Below are 17,627 nucleotides of genomic sequence, written 5' to 3' on the forward strand. Positions count from 1 at the left end.
GATTTTCAGGAAAGTCTGCCAGACAAACTGAGTTTGGTGCAGATGAAAGTGATTTGTTTTTGACTGATGTTAGAACACTTGAGGAAAGTGGTATCACTTTACACTTTAATGCCAGAGAGAACACACACACACACACACACACACACACACACACACTAGTGACTCAGCAACAGACCCTTGCCCAATGATCTGCTCTAAGCGAAACTCTGCACACAGACATGATTACATATAAACAGCTAAGAGAGCATGCATCAAAATAACCCTCTTATAAATAGCCCACCGACTATCCAAACGGGGATTTCCTTTGATACCCAGAGCACAGCAGTGATTGTGTAACTTCCAGAGAGCTGCAGACCAGACATTGAGACAGAGAAAGGACATTTAGAAGACAGCAACATCCAGAAAACTATCAGAATGTCAGACGATCAGCCGTCTTCACCCTCCAGCAGCTCCTCGTGCCCAGCCTGCCAGCGTGAAGAGTCTCTCCTGCTGCCCTGCGGACACCGTCTGTGCCAGGCTTGCCTTCAGCTGTGCCAGCAGGAGCTCGGGCAGGACCAGGCGGGCTGTACGGAGTGCTACGGCCGTGAGCTGTTGGACAGTGTGCTGAAGGGGCTGATCGACTCGCTGTTCGAGGGGCAGCCGCGCCGGGTGGGGAACGCCGTGGAGGGCACGGAGACGGCAGAGGATGGAGATTTGTGCCGACATCACAGAGACAGACTGACTCGGTACTGTGTAGAGGACGAGGAACTGATCTGTGATCAGTGTCAGGACGAGGAGCATGAAGATCACAAGTGCAGCTCCATTGAAGAGGCCACACAAGAGTGTAAGGTGAGAAACGGCTGCATAAATACATGCTTTATCATTTGAGCTCTTATAAATTGATATGATGCTTGGAGGAATTGTAATCAAGGCTTTGCATGATTCTAGAAGTGATTGACCTATAACTGACCTACATTTGGCCATTTTGAGGTTTTTTTTGGCCAGTAACCATGAATGTCTTTAGTAATGATATAGACCTGATATATAGGCTGGTAAATCAGCTGATATTTTGCCATTTTGAGGTTTCAAGCATGCAGTTTGATGTAATCTCAAATTATTGTACCATGTCCAGTTGTGTTCAATATTTTATGACAGCCTTGTTAATATTATAAATATGTTGAAACTTAAATAAATATTTTAATATTAAACATTTTTATAATTTTGTAGTGAATTTTAAATAAATAGTGTGTCAAATAAGTGTTTCTTTTTATTTTATTCAATTTTATGTAGGCATACCACAAAAACCACAAAACCAGGCACATAGGTCAATTTTTTTTTAAATTGAGATGTATACATCACCTGAAAGCTGAATAATGATGTATGTATGGTTTGGTAGGATAGGACAATATTTGGCTGAGATACAACTATTTGAAAATCTGGAATCTGAGGGTGCAAAAAAATCGAAACATTGAGAAAATCGTCTTTAAAGTTGTCCATTTATGTTTGCGATTGTGCTGCATTCACTCACAAAAATAAATGTTTTATATATTTATGGTAGGACATTTACAAAATATCTTCCTGGAACATGATCTTTACTTAATATCCTAATGATTTTTGGCATAAAATAAAAATCGATCATTTTGACCCATACAATGTATTGTTGGCTATTTTCACAAATATACCCGTGCGACTTGTGACTGGTTTTGTGATCCAGGGTCACATATTATTTAACCCTGGCAATGAGGACTAGATAATACACTGCTAGAATAATGCCTTAGAACTTTTTTTAGAATTCTAAATTCATCATTGGAGCTCAGGCACTACATTGTAGAGTTCTTCTTCTGTTATATCAAAATGCGTGTTCATTTTGCATGCAAAACAGTTTCAGATGAACTGCAAGAACTGACAGTAATTCACTTTCTTCACAGAGGGAGTTGAGAGCAGCTCTTAGACCTCTTCAGGAGAAACTGGAGACATTAAACACAGCCAAGCAAACCTGCCAGGAAACTTCAGAACACATCAGGGTAACAAATAATAAATGCAAGCCAAGTTTAACAGGATATAGCTGCTGTTTGGGGGCTTATGAATGTTTTAACAGAGGTAGAACTCTAGTTCCACTGGGGGAAAGAGAACATAAGCATGGCAAGATCTTTACCACAGATATATTTACTATAGTGATAAGTTATTTAATCACTCACTGACTAAATTTGTACACATTTTGCACAAACCTCAGTAAATACAAACGGCAATATTTTCTAAAAGTCTCTCCACCCTCCGCACAGAGACAGGCACAAAACACAGTGCGTCTGATAAAGGAGAACTTTGAAAAGCTTCATCAGTTCCTGCAAGATGAGGAGATCTCCATGCTGAGAGCTCTGAGTGAGGAAGAGGAGCAGAAGAGCCAGAAGATGAAGGATAAGATGGACAGACTAACAGACGAGATAATGACTTTAAGAGAAGCCATTAGTTCATCAGAAGAGGCCATGAGCGCTGATGATGTGGCATTCTTGAAGGTAGGGAAAAATATTAAGAATATTTTCGTTTTTTAATAGTTTTGATTAAAGATTTGATTAAGAAACATACTATTCCTTTTGTTAAAAAATGTAGACTAAAGCAGCACATTTTCTGAAAACTCTGATCTTTCTGTTACAGAACTACAAGAAGACATCAGAACGGTAATTGTATGGAAGAATATATTTTATATTTGTGTTACACAGTGTAAATTAAGGGTGATTTTACAGTTCTGCAGCTCATCAATATTGCAGAATAAGCCCAGACAGGGTGATCAGTTTAGCAGCCTGCTTGTTACAAGACTGCTTACTAAATACAAGCAAATCAACATGAAATATTCATTTTGTTGAATGAGGCTCATTGTCAATTTCAGGTGAACCTTACAGTTACTTTGATGAAGCTTCTCTCTCTTTCTGTCACAGGATGGACTGCACTGTGCAGGATCCAGGGGAAATCTCAGGAACTTTAATTGATGTGGCCAAACACATCGGCTCACTCGCGTTCAGAGTGTGGGAGAAGATGCAGAACGAGGTCACATACAGTAAGAGCAAACAGACCACATCTCGCACAATTAACAACATGGAAAGTCTTCTGTTCTGCTCAGAAAGCCATGATATGATATGCAATTAGGGCATAGGAATGATTAAAAACAGGTTAAAATGATTGCTATACCCCTAGTCTCACAGACCTGCACAGATCGGACTGAGAGAGAGACCGTCAGAGTGACATGTAACAAGAAAAATCCCAGTTTGTTTGGTATTTACGCACCGTTTAGGGGCGGGTAAATCTGTAATTGATTTTAAAAAATTAATTCATTAATAAAAATTAAGTAAATAAAAACTCAAAAGTCAAGTTTCTAAGTTTCTATTTAGATATTACAAGCATATCAACTCATTTTCAACTTTTTTTTTGTTGAAAACTCTGATCTTCCTGTTACAGAACTACAAGAAGTCATCAGACTTGTTTACATCTTTACTTACTCTTTAGGGGTTGGTAAATCTGTAATTTATTACATAACATAAAATAAAATAAAAATAATAAACTCAGTCAAATTTATTTGGTTAAATATTTAGGTCTTTCTGTTACAGAACTACAAGAAGTCATCAGAACAGTCTTTAGTCACTCTTTAGGGGCAGGTAAACCTAAATAAAATAAATAAAATAAAAGTCAAATTTCTTTGGTTAAATATTTAGATTTTTAAGCAAATCAACTTGGTTACAGAACTACAAGAAGTCATCAGACTTGTTATATCTTTACTCTATAGGGGTGGGTAAATTTGTAATGTATTATATAAAATACAGTAATAAAGTAAAAAAAAAAAATCTAGTTAAATATTTAGATCTTTCTGTTACATAACTACATGAAGTCATCAGATTTAAGCCTTTACTCACTCTTTAGGGTCGATACATCTGTAATTTATAAGATAAAATAAAAAATAATGAGCTCAAAGTCAAAATATTTAGATCTTTCTGCTACAGAACTACAAGAAGTCATCAGAACAGTCTTATGCTTTAGAGGCAGGTACATTTGTAATATATGAAACAAAATAAAATAAAGGTCAAATGTCTTTGGTTAAATATTTAGATATTACAAGCATATCAACTTGGTTACTGAACTACAAGAAGGGGGTAAAGAGTGAGTAAATCTGATTTAATATAAATGTCTCCCTTTAAAAAATTGAACTGAGATTTTGTGTTTTAACCAGTACTGCTTATTTCAAACTCCGAAACTAACATAGAAATTGAATTTTTGTTTATGAATATCTAGTTTAATCACTCTGAATACATCTCAAACCTTCAGCTCCCGTGATTCTTGATCCCAACACCGCAGACGTCTGCGTCATTCTGTCAGACGACCTGACCACCATCCGCTACAGCGAAGAAGACCAACAGGTCCCGGACAACCCCGAGCGCTTCTGCTTCTACGAGTGCGTCCTGGGCTCTGAGGGCTTCAGCTCTGGTCGCCACAGCTGGGACGTGGAGGTGGGAGACAGCAGCGAATGGGCACTGGGAGTGGTGAAAGAGAGCGTGCAGCGGAAAGAGTGGTTTCCTCCGAGCCCTGACCGTGGCATGTGGATCATCTGCCTGTACGGAGGAGAGTATCGCGCGCGGACGGCCACCAACACTCCTCTGACGCTCAAGAAGAAACCTCAGAAGATACGAGTCCAGCTCGACTGGGAGGGTGGCAGAGTGATGTTCTCAGATGCCAGTGACAACTCGCTGCTGTACAAGTATAAGCACAAGTTTACGGAAAAGATGTTCCCGTATTTCTCCAATACATGTAAAAGACGTCCACTGCATATTTTAGCAGAGAAGGTGTCCGTGTACACGGAATAACTCAAGACACTCAGCATGAGCCCAAAGGACAATATATATATATATACACTACCGTTCAAAAGTTTTAGATCGGTACGATTTTTTTATGTTTTTGAAAGAAGTCTCTTATGCTCACCAAGGCTGCATTTATTTGATCCAAAATACAGCAAAAACAGTAATATTGTGAAATATTTTTACAATTTAAAATAACTATTTTCTATTTGAATATATTTTAAAATGCAATTTATTCATGTGACGCAAAGCTTCATTTCATTTCAGCATCATTACTCCAGTCTTCAGTGTCACATGATCCTTCAGAAATCATTCGCTGATCAAGAAACATTTCTTATTATTATCAATGTTGAAAACAGTTGTGCTGCTTTTTTTTTTTTTTTGGTGGAATCCATGATTCCTTGCTAAATAAAAGTATTAATTTCTTTAAAAATAAAAAAAAATTTCACTGACCCCAACCTTTTGATTGGTACTATATCTGATAAATTACTAATTGATACAATGTTTGAGAAAATTCAAAACTGTTCCAGTTGATGCAGCTGACAATCAATACACCATGGCGTTTGAGCATAAAGTGCATGTTGTTCACGTGTCTTTGTGGTAAAGCGGGTGAACAGCGCTCTTAATAAAGCTCTGATGGCATCTCCACCTGTCCTGCTTCATCAACCCCAGCGGATGACACGTGTTTCTGGAGAAAGAAGACACTCGATCCCCTGGCCTGAGCTTCAGCACACACGAGCCTCTTTAACCTTTGGTGATCATGACTTTGCAAACTTTATTATAGCTGATAACAAAAGTCACATAGAGTACCTTTGTTTATGCATTACTAGTGTGTACACAAGCTGAATGTAATCAAACATTTGAGACTGTGATCAGATGTTTTAAGCCTCATATTCAGCCTGAAATGTGATCCTGTATTAGAGTAAGTCAACAATGGAATTCGAGATTGATGCTTTACTGCGTATAAATGGTCTCATCTACTTTTTTTTTTTTTTCGAAAGTGAAAAAAATTAAGAGAGTGAATGTAAATTTGACCTTTTCTGAGTGCGGTAATCAGTCTCTCTGTAGCCTATTTTTCTTCTTCTTTTGGAATGTTATGGAAATGCAATCAGCAGATTTCTTTTTCTTTTGCTGTAAATAAATGGTAACAAATTATATTTGCTATGGTTGACCATCAGAGGTGGACAGTAACAAGTACATTTACTTGAGTACTGTACTTAAGGACACTTTTTGAGTACTTTACTTGAGTAGGCCTATTATTTTTTCTGGAAACTTTTTACTTTAAAGGATAATTCCGATATTTAGCACTTTGAGTATATTTTCTGGTTTGTTTTGGATGAACTAGAGTGGTGGACACAGAAATGTTGTCGATGGGTCCTGTCTCGACTTTTTGACTCGTTTAGAATCGCCTTTGACCTCTTCAGAGCTTGGCTGGCTACGGGCATGCACGAACATCCTTAAAACAACCCTTAACATTCGTTTTCAAAACTGTGCAACTCGCCGAGTGGTTAGTGGTGTTCGTTGATGATTAAAAACAAATATATCGGCGCAATGTATGATTTCAATCCGTGTTATTTGCTATAGTGGAACTATTTTTCAGATACCTCACAACCGCGTATAAACTTCCGCTCGATATTTGAGTCTGAAGCGCAGTAATATGAACGAGCAATGAGTCCTCCAACAGAAATGCAAAATAATGGCAAAATGGCAAATAAAACACGACAGAAACTGTATTTTGGAACATCAACGAACATCACTAACCACTCGGTGAGTTGCAGTTTTGAAAAGTTTTGTTTTGAGGACATGTTTGTGCATGCCCGTAGCCAGCCACTCTGAAGCGGTCAAAGGCGATTCTAAACGAGTCAAAAAGTCGAGACAGGACCCATCGCCAACATTTCTGTGTCCACCACTCTAGTTCATCCAAAACAAACCAGAAAAGAGACTCAAAGTGCTAAATACCGGAATTATCCTTTAACTTCACTACATTTGAAAGACAAGTAGGCCTATCTTACTTTTTACTCCACTACATTTCTGTCAAGGTCCTTGAGTAGAAAGTAGTAACGTCAGTCAGGGGATGATTTTGGTCGGAAATGAAAGTCGGATTGTACGGTACTTTGTCCACCTCTGTCGACCATATATTTTTATAGAAGTTTACCATGGAAAACAGTAAAAAAAAAAAAAAAAAAAAAAAAACATAATACTGTGAAATATTATTACAATTTAAAAATAATTGCTTTGTATTTTATTATATTTAAAAATATACATGTTTTGGATGGCAAAGGATTTATAAATATTAACATTATGAATATCTTTACTGTCATTTTTGATAAATTGAATGAATCTTTGCTTGCTGAATAAAAGTGTTAATTAAAAAAAAAAAAAAAAAAAACTCTTCTGCCCTTAATATAATTCTATAAACATGGAATTAAATTTACCAAACCTGGAAAATGTGTCCATAATGAAAAAACTATACTTTGAAAAACAAAATTACAGAAGCACTGTTGTGAAATGATCAGAAAATGCAATTTTCTTTAGCCATTGTTTTATTGAGGACATGCAAACCATGCACAAAACTGAAAAACCCAAAAAAAATACATATTTACAGAATGAACAAGAAGGTAGAAAAGACAATCCACTGATCGCTTTCTCTCAGCTTCACTGACCTTCACCTTCAACTCGGAAATATCACACGAAAATTACAGTACATCTAATATGGAGGATTCCAGCAAATACTGGTTAAGACTACAAAAGACTGTTGCATTACAGGAATATAAAACTCAAAAGAATTCAAAACTTTCTTCTGGATTCAAAAAGTGACTGTTCCTCACAGTAACACATTGGCATGTGTTTGATCTATAGATGGAGAGCACCAAACGTTATCTTAGAAACATACAAAAAATGCATTGATTGCTGCATCTGTGATGAGTCTCAGCTCGATGACATCTTACTTTTCTCAAAACGAACTGTAAATCGTGAATGCAGTTAGACGCAGGAGTCTACAATCCATTTTTTTGCTTTCTTAGATACAACATTGACAAACCTAACGATTCTTTCTTTTTTAATATCTTATCACTAAGACCCTCGTTTTTCTTTAAAGCACAATGACAGAGCACAGCCTCTTAAAGGTGAAGTACGTCATTTCCGCCACACTATACTGGTGCAGAAAACACTCTTGCCGTTTAAACGTCTCGTCGCGGGAGGAAAGCACTGGTTTAAAGGCAGCACTAGAATGAGATCCATTCAGTGGTTCACAAACACACAACAATCACTAGCCGTCTTTACGCCATCAATGCTATCGCTACGCTAAAGCAGAATGGATTCTGGGTGACTCTGATCGAGGAGCATGCTACATTATGAGTGAGTCTGACCAGAGGAGGAGGCAGATTACATAGTGAATATGAACTCATGGAAAGCTATATTGAGTTGCTGCATAGCCTATTGGGTGAGTGTGTGGATTTATTGAGTTAAATATTTGCATGATACGGGTAATATAAAACTGGAAGCTGAAGGAGCTGAACTGTTGCTGTTGGATCCCCTGGATGAAGTTCAAGAGAGGGATGTGATATTGGAACGGCCTCCAGGAGGCGCTACGATCCTCTGTGCCGTACGCCGGGGGATGTGGTCATCCTTTTGAGTGCCTTTGAGGAAAAGAAAAAAGAAAAAGGTTGAAACTCATTGTTGTGTTTTTAGTTTGGATACAATACAGTTGTATGTCATAGAAGTTGACTGTAATAAAAGTACGTCTGTTTAAACGTCACTTGATTTAGGTCACAGAGACTCACAGATTATACATGTGGGTTTTCAGCAGCGTTTGTTCTGGAAGTATTTTTTTATTTTTTTCATCTTCAATAAAATCTTCAAAGCCATAAATCAAACCAAGGTCCAAGAAAAATCATTATTATATATTGCAATACATTACAATGCAATGCTAAATTACAAGGACTGTGAACTTAACATCTTTTATGAGGGGATTAACAACTCATGAAGCATTTTGAGTGATGTAATCAATATCAAATCTACTGATTATTATAAAATACACAATTTGTGTTAAGTGCCTTGGTGCTGAGAAGTAATGTTTGATTTTTAAATAATTTAAATAAATAAAAAAAATTATGTTGAGATCATAAGAAAATTATTATTATTATTATTATTTTTAAAGAAATCTTTTAAGCACAGCAAGGCTGCAATTATTTTGAAAATTATTTTAAAAAATTGTTAAATATTATTAATTTCAAATAACTGTTTTCTATATTTTCTATACCTTTTATAATGCAATTTATTCTGGTGATTAGATCTTCAATGTCACTCTTAATTAATTAATGCATAATTTTTTTCTAAATAGAAGTATTAATTTATTTAAAAAAAAACTTTTTAGAACCAAAACTATTGAATGGTACTGTATGACTTTCAAACAGTAGTATAATTAGTTAATATAACACTATATATGTAGTTAAGACAATAAAAATGGAATTTAAAAAGTGAATACATGATTAGTACAAATATTAAATACATCCTCTGTGGAGGAAATTACTTTCTTTGAACCGTCACTACAGTAAATACAGTATAAGACGGAGCAAGAAACCAATAACAAAGGTGCTTACCGGATAAAGTGAACCCAGATTGGTGCAAGTTTCTGGACGGTCCCAGTGGGTTCTTTCCTGGACATGACGGCCCCCTAGAGGTGGGAGTGGGAGGTACAGATTTGGTCATACTTATGACATCATGGACGGGGCCATCATAGTTTCCTCTAGGAACACCACGGGCATCAGCCATCTGCAAGATAAAAGATTTGTGACCCTTCAGAATACAGTTGAGTCTTTTGAACCTTTAAAAATCTGTGAGGGTGTTAGATCTGTTATTTGACCCCTGGAATGAGTGATCACACACAGACATTCTTACCCTGCCCCGGGCCTTGATTCTCTTGTAGACATAGTCGGGATAGCCTTTTCTAGGGATGAAGCGGCCTGAACCCTCTGTCACATTGAGTTTCCCGTCTTCCAGAACGATCCTGCCCTGACTGATGACCAATACGGGAAAGCCTCGGCACTCCATTCCCTCAAAGATATTCATTTCCACTGTCTGCGGCGCACACATAGAATAAGGACAGAGGAGTTTATATTTCACATCCGCAAAATTCCAATAGAACGTTACAAGGATTTAACAGAATTCTGTTCAGTTCTGAAAGAATTCTAGTGTAGAAAAATTCCCACTCTAAATCAATAGTTGAATAAGTATAATGATGCTGGATACATAAATTTAACTGTTAACTGGTTATCGCTACTGAGAAATTCTCATACCAGGTTGTGAGATTTGGCAGAGAAGATTTTCGCCTCCTTGGTGTTCCAGATTACAATGTCGGCATCAGATCCAACAGCGATCCGGCCTTTCCGAGGATACAGGTTGAAGATTTTTGCAGCATTTGTGCTTGTTACTGCAACAAAATCATTCTCGTCCATTTTACCTGTGGCCTATGCGACAAAAACATCAGACAAAATAAGAGAGCGGTCACATACATACAAATGCAAGCATATACAAGTCTTTTGTTGTGTACTAAAGTTCATGTTTGACCTGTGAATTCATCATAACGTGACCAATAGAGGATTTAAATATCACAGAATGGCTCTTTACTAAGAATGTAAACTTTAAAGCACAGTCGTTTGTACTGTTGGAGTATATAATGTTTTTTAAACATTTTAAATGTATTGTTTTTTTACTTATCAAAAACATCAGGAAGACCTACCACAGCTTTATCCCAGACGATGCTCATCCGCTCCTCAATGCCATTAGTCCCCTCTGGGATGAGGGTGAAGTTGTCTTTTCCTACAGCTTTCTGTGCCGTAGTGAAGGTGCAGTGAGCACTGCCTGTTACCTGAAGATCCCCACTGAAAACATGAAACATGAAAGTGGAGGAATTTCAATTGACACATTTAAAAAAAAAAACTTCAAAGTACTGGATACTGTTGATAGACAGACATGGATGGATGGACAGACAGATGTAGATAGATAGATAGATAGATAGATAGATAGATAGATAGATAGGTAGATAGATAGATAGATAGATAGATGGATAGAGAGATGGGTAGATAGATAGATAGATAGATAGATAGATAGATAGATAGATAGATAGATAGATAGATAGATAGATAGATAGATAGATAGACTGAGATAGATAGATAGATGAATGGATGGATGGATGGACGGACGGACAGATAGATACACTGAGGGAGATAGATAGATAGATAGATAGATAGATAGATAGATAGATAGACACACTGAGGGAGATAGATAGATAGATAGATAGACTGAGGGAGATAGAATGATAGATAGATAGATAGATAGACAGATAGATAGATAGACACACTGAGATAGATAGACGGACGGACGGACGGAGAGATAGATAGATACACTGAGGTAGATAGATAGATAGATAGACTGAGGGAGATAGATAGATAGATAGATAGATAGACAGATAGATAGATAGATAGATAGATAGATAGATAGATAGATAGACTGAGGGAGATAGATAGATAGATAGATAGATAGATAGATAGATAGATAGATAGATAGATAGATAGATAGATAGACACACTGAGGGAGATAGATAGATAGATAGATAGATAGATAGATAGATAGATAGATAGATAGATAGATAGATAGACACACTGAGGGAGATAGATAGATAGATAGATAGATAGATAGATAGATAGATAGATAGATAGACAGATAGATAGATAGATAGATAGATAGATAGATAGATAGATAGATAGATAGATAGATAGATAGACTGAGGGAGATAGATAGATAGATAGATAGATAGATAGATAGATAGATAGATAGATAGATAGATAGATAGATAGATAGATAGATAGACACACTGAGGGAGATAGATAGATAGATAGATAGATAGATAGATAGATAGATAGATAGATAGATAGATAGATAGATAGACACACTGAGGGAGATAGATAGATAGATAGATAGATAGATAGATAGATAGATAGATAGATAGATAGACTGAGGGAGATAGATAGATATATAGATAGATAGATAGATAGATAGATAGATAGATAGATAGATAGATAGACACACTGAGGGAGATAGATAGATAGATAGATAGACTGAGGGAGATAGATAGATAGATAGATAGATAGACTGAGGGAGATAGATAGATATATATATAGATAGATAGATAGATAGATAGATAGATAGATAGACACACTGAGGGAGATAGATAGATAGATAGATAGATAGATAGATAGATAGATAGATAGATAGACTGAGGGAGATAGATAGATAGATAGATAGATAGATAGATAGATAGATAGATAGATAGATAGATAGATAGATAGATAGATAGACACACTGAGGGAGATAGATAGATAGATAGATAGATAGATAGATAGATAGATAGATAGATAGATAGACTGAGGGAGATAGATAGATATATAGATAGATAGATAGATAGATAGATAGATAGATAGATAGATAGATAGACACACTGAGGGAGATAGATAGATAGATAGATAGATAGACTGAGGGAGATAGATAGATATATAGATAGATAGATAGATAGATAGATAGATAGATAGATAGATAGATAGATAGACACACTGAGGGAGATAGATAGATAGATAGATAGAGATGGATAGAGATGGATGGAGATGAATGTATGGATGTATGTTTGCTGCTCACCAGGACAGCAGTGAGCTGAGGTAATCTGGAGTGCTGGTGTCTGGGCTGAGAGGAGGAGACATGACAAACGCAGCGGCTTCGGCCCAGTGTTTGCTCCAGTAGTGCGATCCGTCTGTGCCAAGGCTGGCTGCTATTGGTTCCCCATAGATGACCATGCCTGAAAATGAATCAGAGCACATGACACACATGTTTACTGCCTCTTCTCATGGTTTTCTTTGTGTTTGTGTTGCAGTGTTTTAGAGCAGCTCTATCAACACTCGTACCCTTTTTCCTGGCCTTGGCGATGACATCAGCAGCAGGTTTGCTCATCACCTTGGTGATGTAGAGAGGGCAGTTGGCCTGTTTAGCAATGGTGATGGCTCGATACACAGCCTCAGTCTCCACCTGCAGAAAAAACACCAAACCAGTGTAAACCAGTGCTAGAACAGATTTGGATTTAAAGTCACCATGAAATACAAACTAGCAATTTTTTTTTATGGAATATTGCAGTATTTATCTGTGCACCTTTTTTTCCCATGTGCCCTCATAATCTTTAATCAAAATAACTTCTCCTCTCTCTTGCAGTGAGATCTCTTGTCTTCTCTGATGATGTGTTTACTGGCACGAGGGCGGGGCAACCTGTCACTCACATGAGATCCACCAATAACAAACCACAATGATCTAACCATCCAATCAATTCCCCATGGACCAAATCAAGTCCCGCCCTAAGTTTTTTCTTGTTTAAAAAGCTGTTTCATTCAAATATATATCCCACAAAAGGGAGGAAAAGACTATTGCAACTTCCGTTTCTGTATATACGTTTTTTTTTTTACTTGAAATATAGCTTAAAAATCATTCTGATGGTACACTGACTTTTAATAAGACAAATGGCTTATCTGAGTATATCCGAGTGAAACAGCTTCTTGAACAAGAACAAATTTAAGGTGGGACTTGATTTTGTCCATCTGGAAAATATTGGATGGTTGTGGTTATAAATACTGCAATATTACAGAAAAACAACAAGAATGGTCAATTATGATTTCATGCTAAGACTAACCTCCTCAGGGTGGCTCAGTACGTGTCCCTCTGGACCAGTGATTCCCAGATCCAAAAGCTTCTTCTGTTCCTGAGATTACAAACAAAACCAACAATGGATGCAAGTATGGAGAAAAAGGGTCACCATGATTTTGCCAAGTAAGACATATTCCTGGATCAACATATTTTGTTGATCCTGGAATAATATTCCTATCCCAAAATGTAGTCCTTACCCTATCCCTACCCCTAAACCTAACCCTACCCATAACTTTTCCCTAAAATCAGAGGGAAATGATAGGTGAATAACACTGATGTAGAAGCACCTCACCCTGGTTCTAAGCCTAAACTTGACATAAACTGTAAACTTGTCCCTCAAATCTGATTGGTTGATTGGAAAGTTGTTCCAGGATCAACAAAGATGTTGATCCAGGAACATGTGGCACTTGGTGAAATCACGTTCACTGGAGAAAAAGAAAGAAACTTGTATATTTTATAAGACATTACTGAAATGCATTAGCAATTGAAGACATTTAGATTAAAGGGATAGTTCACCCTAAAATGAAAATTCTGTCATCATTTATTCATCCTCAAGTTGTTCCAAACTGGTATGAATTTCTTTATTCTGTTGAACACAAAAGAAGATATTTTGAAGAATGTCGGTAACCAAACGGTTGATGGACCCCATTGACATCCATAGTATGTAAAAAAAAAAAAAAAAAAAAACACTATGGAAGTCAATGGGGTCCATCAACTGTTTGGTAACTGAAAGTCTTCAAAATATCTTCTTTTGTGTTCAGTAGAAGAAATAAATTCATACAGGTTTGGAATAACTTGTGCGTGAGTAAATGATGAGAATTTTCATTTTTGGGTGAACTATCCCTTTAATGGTAATAAATCACAGTTACCTCATCAATGATGTCACCGTTTTCAGCATGAACCTGTGCGATGGCTCCCAGTTCTCTCATGGCGCTAAACATCTCATAGATCTACAGACACAGAGAGTGTTTGCTCTTGGAAATAGGATCTATAAACATACATTGCTGTTCAAAAGTTTTTTTAAATAATTTAATACTTTTATTCAGCACTGAATTGATCAAAAGTGACAGTAAATTCATTTATAATGCTACAAAGGATTTCTACTTCTACTAAATGTTGTTCTTTGACTGTTTTGCGATTTAAGATTGTACAGTATATGTGACTAATTAAAGTTGGACAATACATTCAGAAATTCAAATGGCCAACAAACCTGTGTATCAGAGCTCTGGTACTTGTCCTTATAAGCCATGAAGATGAGAAATGAGTTGACCCCTAAAAAGAAAAACAGAATTGTGTTATTATAATGTAATATTTCTTTCTAGAGCTGAATGCAAAACGTGTTTTTATGTGCGTTTAAAAAAATAAACCTATCAAAGTCACACCTGAAATCTCACATCACCTTTATCTTTGACCAGAGACTCCAGCTCCTCAAACAGCCCATCATGCCAGCGAGTGATGTCGATGTGCAGAGAGTAATCACAGCACGACCTCTTGTCTGCCGTATCCCTCCACTGGTCATATGCTGCCAGTAAACTAGCACCCGGTTCAGGCAAAACATGGTCAACTAAAGGAAGTGAGAAAGACGAGCAGAGGAGACTGATGAAAAACACATGATTAATATGCTAAGAAATAGACTCCTGTGTTAAAGTAACCATGAAATAATAAAAATATAGGTTCCAAAGAAGAGGAATGGAACGACATGAGGGTGAGTGAAGACATCATTTCAATTTTGGGGTGAATTATACCTTTAAATACAATTCAAATGAACAATGCAAATGCCGTAAAGGAGACATTACTCTGTCCTAAATGACTTCATAACAGTACAGTGGCGTATCTAAGGAAAGTTGAGCAGAAGAGAAGAGAACAGACAGTGACAGCGCTGTGACCCCAATTCTACTGATTTTATGTGTCTCGACAAGCTCTCTTCTTTTTTCTTTTTTTTTTTTTTTTACCAGAGACCCTCCTTTCGGTCCACAGTAATGGCTTACTGTTTCCACTAGATTTCCACTCTGAGTTTAATGATCTGTTAACTACTGAAAGTCTTCTGCTCTCTTCATATGAGATGTTGATGTGATGACATACTGATCATGGTGGTTCCTCCAGCCAGAGCAGCACTGGTGCCATGATAGAAGTCGTCGGCCGGGGTCATGCCCAGGTGAGGGGCCTGCAGACATGTGTTCACATCGATGCCTCCTGGGATCACAATGTGCCCATAGGCATCCACTGTCTTCACACCAGTAGGTACGATGAGGTTCTCGCCAATCTGCCTACCAGTCAGAACAATGCAAAATAATAATAATAATAATAATACATCACACTTGTATAGCGCTTAAAATAAACATTTCTTGAGATGTTACTCATTTGTAAGTCGCTTCGGATAAAGGGTATGCTACATGAAATTTGAAATGTATAATATTGCAATCAACTTTATGTATGCAACATATATGTAGATTTTAAAAATAATGAAATCTTACTTAATGGTTCCATCTTCAATGTAAATGTCGGCATAAAATGACTGGTCATCATTTACGATTTTTCCACCTTTAATGATGAGTTTGTCACCCTGTGGAAAAAAGAAGACTGAATTTAGTGCCGCATGTTGTGATGCAACTTTAAAGTGATCGTTCCACTACAAATGAACATTCTGATATTTACTCACCCTTCCATGGGAAAGCTAGGATTTTGAATGAAACTGCCCTGAAGTGCCATTGTGTTCTGATTGGGAAGGTATTTTCTTATTATTAAATAAAATATTTGAAGGAATATGTGCATCTTTCAACTGGGTTGGTTCTCATACTTAATTGTTTTTTTTTTTGTTTTGTTTTTTACTATTTACTTAATTTTATCTATATTTATTATGGGATGCAGCACAAAAATTATAAAATAACTGAGACTAAAACTATTCGCATATGGACATATTTGAACTTTTTAACACAGGTTTGACATCACTCACACCAAGAAGTGGAGATGGATGTTCAGAGTCTAGATACCAAAAACATCCTTATATAACTCAGATGACTTGAATTTCACTGAAACTGCTGAGGCTGACCCAGTTCCAGAGACTTTTGGTTATAGATTTACAGTGATTTCAAAGCACAAGAGCACAAAGAGGGGTATAATGCATGCAAATCCTCCTATTAAGAATATGCAGCGTTCTTTAAGGAACTAATCAGAGAGATAATATATCATTGAAAAACCAGACATATAAAAACCCAGACAGAGGTAGAGAACACAAAAGAAAGATAACAGGCATCTCCATTCATCTGTAACAACACTTTTCTATTTACTCCATTAGGCATGCATGACTGCTGTGGTTTTGCATAAATGCATAGCGAGGAATGGTACTGACACTTTTCACTGTGCTTTTAATTGAGTCCAAATCATAAGCCCAGTTACAGGAGACCACCGCATTCAGATGAAGCAATGCCTGCTCACTCACCCTTGGCATGGAACTATGCCAGACAACTGGGCTTGTTAGGGCACCCAGGCATGAAACATCATTCCCGGTGCTGTTAGACAATGCCAACCTCAACTCAAAGCAGCAAACCTAACTCTCACACAGCCAAAGTCTCAACAGACATGGCTAAATAAAGAAATAAATTAGATAAACTTTTCTAGACTCTTGCTAAAGGGTATTTCACCACACTCGCTGTGCCAGGGTGGCGTGCAAACCACAGAGCTTCAGTTTAATGCAACGTGACACTTCCACGGGCGGCCCATCACTGGCACAGCCAAAATCCCTGCCGAGTATTTCCGATTCTGGGCCACGATGTTGCTTGAGGAGAGACGAGACAGACAGAGCGAGGGTAGTGTCGTGTGCACCAGGACGACCCTTCACGTTACAGTATTGAATATACAGGGCCTTTAGTAATGAATTATTGGATGAAGGAATATGCAATTATTTTGTTATTTGAAACATAAAAAAAAATGTAATGCAGATGTTTCCAAAATCATGCTGAGTATGTGTGTTTCACTGTGCTTTGAATGTGGGTCAGACAGGGGACTCTAGCGGTCAGGCTGCAATGCCAAATTGTGCGGAAGGGATTTGGATCCAATTTGGCCGAGTTA

General features: G+C 37.2%; 2 protein-coding genes across 3 annotated transcripts in view; one reads left to right on the forward strand and one right to left on the reverse strand.

Annotated features, from left to right (window-relative positions):
• The first annotated feature begins 286 nt into the window (after positions 1 to 286).
• LOC307146763 (E3 ubiquitin-protein ligase TRIM39) lies at positions 287 to 6,142 on the forward strand. The gene is made up of 6 exons (XM_079851024.1): positions 287 to 828; positions 1,908 to 2,003; positions 2,262 to 2,492; positions 2,632 to 2,654; positions 2,913 to 3,031; positions 4,291 to 6,142. Exons 1-6 carry the CDS (start codon positions 415 to 417, stop codon positions 4,824 to 4,826), a joined length of 1,419 nt encoding a protein of 472 aa, XP_079707150.1. The 5' UTR covers positions 287 to 414; the 3' UTR covers positions 4,827 to 6,142.
• A 1,208-nt stretch (positions 6,143 to 7,350) lies between these two features.
• dpysl4 (dihydropyrimidinase like 4) overlaps positions 7,351 to 17,627 on the reverse strand; it is a 13,427-nt gene continuing 3,150 nt past the window's right edge. For both annotated transcript variants that reach the window (XM_079851022.1, XM_079851023.1), the window contains exons 2-14: positions 16,034 to 16,122; positions 15,642 to 15,826; positions 14,959 to 15,123; positions 14,770 to 14,831; positions 14,429 to 14,509; positions 13,546 to 13,614; positions 12,773 to 12,893; positions 12,510 to 12,666; positions 10,558 to 10,699; positions 10,115 to 10,285; positions 9,717 to 9,896; positions 9,419 to 9,590; positions 7,351 to 8,455 (exon numbers count right to left, since the gene is read on the reverse strand). In XM_079851022.1, the coding sequence (XP_079707148.1) occupies positions 8,364 to 8,455; positions 9,419 to 9,590; positions 9,717 to 9,896; positions 10,115 to 10,285; positions 10,558 to 10,699; positions 12,510 to 12,666; positions 12,773 to 12,893; positions 13,546 to 13,614; positions 14,429 to 14,509; positions 14,770 to 14,831; positions 14,959 to 15,123; positions 15,642 to 15,826; positions 16,034 to 16,122 (1,686 nt within the window). In that variant the 3' untranslated portion in view covers positions 7,351 to 8,363. The remainder of the gene's footprint in view (positions 8,456 to 9,418; positions 9,591 to 9,716; positions 9,897 to 10,114; positions 10,286 to 10,557; positions 10,700 to 12,509; positions 12,667 to 12,772; positions 12,894 to 13,545; positions 13,615 to 14,428; positions 14,510 to 14,769; positions 14,832 to 14,958; positions 15,124 to 15,641; positions 15,827 to 16,033; positions 16,123 to 17,627) is intronic.

The sequence above is a fragment of the Squalius cephalus genome (genome assembly GCF_949319135.1).
Source record: "Squalius cephalus genome assembly, chromosome: 19".
NCBI classification, from domain to species: domain Eukaryota; kingdom Metazoa; phylum Chordata; class Actinopteri; order Cypriniformes; family Leuciscidae; genus Squalius; species Squalius cephalus.

Bases quoted from the DNA above. Each gene is read 5' to 3' on its own strand.
- LOC307146763 (XM_079851024.1), top strand. From the start codon at position 415: ATGTCAGACGATCAGCCGTCTTCACCCTCCAGCAGCTCCTCGTGCCCA. The intron at 2,655-2,912 runs GTAATTGTATGG...TTTCTGTCACAG, and splicing joins TACAAGAAGACATCAGAACG to GATGGACTGCACTGTGCAGG. The intron at 3,032-4,290 runs GTAAGAGCAAAC...TCAAACCTTCAG, and splicing joins GCAGAACGAGGTCACATACA to CTCCCGTGATTCTTGATCCC.